At 34.4% G+C, this 4045-nt stretch overlaps 1 protein-coding gene across 1 annotated transcript; it reads right to left on the bottom strand.

Annotated features, from left to right (window-relative positions):
* Positions 1 to 3106: 3106 nt before the first annotated feature.
* LOC125917422 (olfactory receptor 6C3-like) lies at positions 3107 to 4045 on the bottom strand. Its single transcript, XM_049623627.1, has one exon. It carries the CDS (start codon positions 4043 to 4045, stop codon positions 3107 to 3109), a length of 939 nt encoding a protein of 312 aa, XP_049479584.1.

The raw sequence follows: 4045 nt of genomic DNA, 5'->3' as shown, positions 1-4045 counted from the left end.
CCCCCCCCTTTTATCTGTTAAACATTTATATTTCCTTTATTTCATGATTAGAACCCTGGCTATGAATAGCATTAGATAAAATCGTAATATCACGTTGATTTTCATTTGCTTCTTTTCCTCATGTTGCACATACACCAGTATTAGAATAACAGCCCTACCATCCACAATATTATTCCTACCTAGGAACAGTTTAAGATATTTTAAGCTATTTTTGTTGCTGTTGTTGTTGTTGTTGTTGTTGTTAGATTAAATCCCACTTGTATGTCTGGTCCAATTACAGCATTTAAAATCTCTTGGAAGGGTGCCTGGGTGGCTTAGTTGGTTAAGGGCCCGACTTCAGCTCAGATCATGACCTCATGGTTGGTGAGTTTGAGTCCCCCATCGGGCTCTCTGCTGTCTGAGTAGAGCCTGCATCGGATTCTCTGTCTCCCTCTCTCTGCCCCTCCCCGCCACTTGCACACACTCTCTCTCTGTCTCAAAAATAAAAAAGCATTAAAAATTTAAATACAAAATAATAAAAATAAAATCTCTTGGAATAATTTAGCTTCATGTGGTTATCTCACCAACTAAATGTACATTAAATAATACAATAAAAATAACATACTTTTTATGAAAATATACATTAAAAGTATACATTTTAATTATATTTATTTCAGTTAAGTGTAATGGCTTATTCTGTTAAGATAAACATTTCCTTCCATTCTTTTCATCACAATTAAGTTTGATGTGCCTTTTAAGGATTCCTGTGAGAGAGTCACTGAGCTATTTAAAATTGAAATTTAAAAATAACATTTAACATTGGCAAATAAGGCTAGAAAGCATCTTCATGGCTTTAGTTCTTAAAACATTTTGATATCCTGCCCTCCCTAAATCTTGACCATCAAGTAAATATTCGCAATGGCCCTCTGATAAACTGGTTAATGGCAAATTCACTGATGCTCAAGGTAAGAAAATGACTCTGTTTAAAAAAAAATACATGAGAATCAGAGTCCAAATAGTGTCCCTTCAACAGTCTGAGAGAGGACCTTTTGAGTGGTTCCGCTTCATCTCAGGTGTTTTAAATGAAATAAAAATTTTTTAAATAATTCTTTCTGTTGTGTTGGGTGGAAGTCCCCCTTAGTAATGCATTAATATTCAAAGTGGTTTTTTTCATCTTATGTATTTACTCATTTATCTCTTCTTTCATTAAAGCTCATTAAATGACATCATGTTCAGAGAGTGTCTCCTAAGCAATTTGCTTTACTGATCATGTAACCCTGTGTCTTTTTCCTTTATTAAATTGTTTAATAAAGTAGTTGTTCATGTTCCACTTAATATATTAGAAAAAAGGAATAGAAATTAGTTCAGTTAATTATGGGCAGCATCTAGTTCAGCTTCATAGTTACACTGAAATTCACTTCTGGTACTGTTCATTCATTCTTGACAAATTAGAGTTCATGTGAAACATTCTCTCTGCCTGAATTAAACAAAATCTCTACAGTGGACTTCACTGGGTGGTTGGAAGAGTTATAAGAAATGTCTTTTACTCTCTTCATAATTATTTTAAGTGACCATTTCCCTGGAGAAATCAGAATATTTTACATTTATTCATTTCATTAAAGATGAGCAGATTCAGTTTTTAGAATTCATAAAGTTGTGTATAGTAAGAGATCAAGGGAAAGAGAGATCACCAAATCACATTTAATAATGTTTTCAGAAATAGTAATAATCATATCTGTAGGAGTTTATGCTGAATATCAATATATAACCTCATGCTTTTGGTTTATTATTTATTTATTTGTTTGTTTGTTTTTCTTTTCTTTCTTTCTTTTTTTTTTTTATTTTCAAGTTAGTTAACATACAGTGTAGTCTTGGTTTCAGGTGTAGAACCCAGTGATGCATGTCTTACATATGACACCCAGGGCTCATGCTTTTGGTTTATTAACTAGCTATCTAAAATATGAACAAGGAAGGAAAAGTAAATAGTTAATAAAGTTATGGCATATAAACTTACTATAAACTTGTGCTTAGGACATTATAGGGTGAGTTTATTATCATAGAACATTTATGTCTTTTGCCATTAGGACCAAACACATGGACTGAAAAGGCAAATGAGCCACTTAATAGCATTTGTGACTTTGGATGTTACTTGATTGTTTTAGGCTTCAGTTTTCTTTGTGTGACGTGGAGTCGAAATTTCAAGTGTTTTAATTTTTATTTTTTATTTATTTTTGAGAGAGTGAGAGACAGAGTGTGAATGGGGGAGGGGCAGAGAGAGAGGGAGACACAGAATCTGAAGCAGGCTGTAGACTCCACAAACTGTCAGCACAGAGCCCGACACCGGGCTTCATTTTCTAATGCTATTAATGCCTTCAATTACTGGAGAACTTATGAACTGCAAGATCATGACCTGAGCCAAAGTTGGATGCTTAACTGGCTGAGCCACCCAGGCATCCCCGAAAAGAATAGTAATTAAAAGTACCTCATAAAGTTGTTGTCAGGATTAGATGTTTCAATACAAAGAAAACAATAGATCTGGAGTGTAGGAATTGCTGGAAAATTTTATGTTATCTTCTACCCCTGTCTCTCTTGCTTCTCCCCTTCCTCATTAGCATCTTAATTATTATTAATAGTTAAAGATTTTTAATATGTATGAGTTTCTAATCTTTTAAAACCTTTAAATAAATATTTTATTCCCAATCCCCTGATGATTGTGTTGAATTGATTTCATGGAAATGACAAATAGAATCAAAATTTTCTAATGACATTCATTTCTATTAGTAAGAATGAAAAGTTCAGAAATCTGCATGTACTCTTACACAATTACCATCAACCTAAAGCTCATGTCTCTTCAAAATCAAACCACTCCCATTCAAAATCATAATCATCAACCCAATTTTATTACTTCATCCAAATACATTTGAATAAAACTTTTGAATGCACAGAAAATTCTGAAACAATATTCACATTATCAAATTTATTGAGTTCCATGATTGGGAAATTTTAATAGGGGGATGGAAAAAAAGGGGAAAACACATAACTCGAGTAAAGGAAAGGGAGTTTTGAGAAAGTGTGAATAATAGAAAGCATTTCCAAGCACTTCATTCTTGTAATGTTACTAATGCCTTCAATTACTGGGGAAAAACATAACCTTTTGGACAGTATCCTTAAAGGCTTGCTTTACTTGCTGGTTCCTCAGGGTATATATAAATGGATTCATCATAGGAGCCACAGAGGTATTGAGAATAGCTACTCCTTTGGTCAATGATGCCTTCTGTTTTGCGGAAGGGTTGGCATACATGAATATGCAGCTTCCATAAGAGATGGAAATGACAATCATGTGAGAGGAACACGTAGAAAATGCCTTTTTTCTCTGACTGGAGGAAGGCAGTTTCAGAATTGTTCTAATGATGAACATGTAGGATAGAATTATTAATGCCAAAGTGAAAAGCAGTATGACTATTGCAGAGTAAAAGCCAATCACTTCTAGGAGCCATGTGTCTGAGCAAGATAACTGCAAGAGGGGAAAATAGTCACAAACAAAGTGATCGATGACATTGGAGCCACAGTAATCTAACTGGAGAAAAAGAATAACTGGTGGGAAGATATTTAAGAATCCTGCCAGCCAAGCACAAAAGACAAGTAAAATGCAGACTCTCTTGTTCATGATGGTTGCATAATGTAGGGGTTTACAGATGGCTACATAGCGATCATAGGACATGGCAGTTAGAAGATAAAACTCAGTTATACCCATGAAGATGACGAAAAACAACTGAGCAGTGCAATTATTGTATGAAATTGTTTTGTTTCTGGTGATAATTGTGCCCAGAAATCTAGGAATACAGACAGTTGTAAAGGATATTTCTAATACAGAGAAGTTCCTGAGGAAGAAATACATAGGGGTCTGTAGATGGGAATCCACCAAGGTGAGAGTGATGATGGTCAAATTTCCAGTGACACTTAATAGATATGTGATAATTAAAAAGAGAAAAATCACAGTCTGGAGCTCTGGGTCATCGGATAGCCCTAGAAGAATGAATTCTTTGGGTACTGTGTGGTTTTTCAT

Source organism: Panthera uncia, unplaced genomic scaffold (genome assembly GCF_023721935.1).
Source record: "Panthera uncia isolate 11264 unplaced genomic scaffold, Puncia_PCG_1.0 HiC_scaffold_1815, whole genome shotgun sequence".
Lineage (NCBI taxonomy): Eukaryota > Metazoa > Chordata > Mammalia > Carnivora > Felidae > Panthera > Panthera uncia.
Note: the sequence above shows the minus strand (reverse complement) of the source record. Positions and strands in the feature narration are given on the sequence as shown.

Coding starts and splice junctions, on each gene's coding strand:
- LOC125917422 (XM_049623627.1), bottom strand. CDS start 4,045: ATGAAAAACCACACAGTACCCAAAGAATTCATTCTTCTAGGGCTATCC.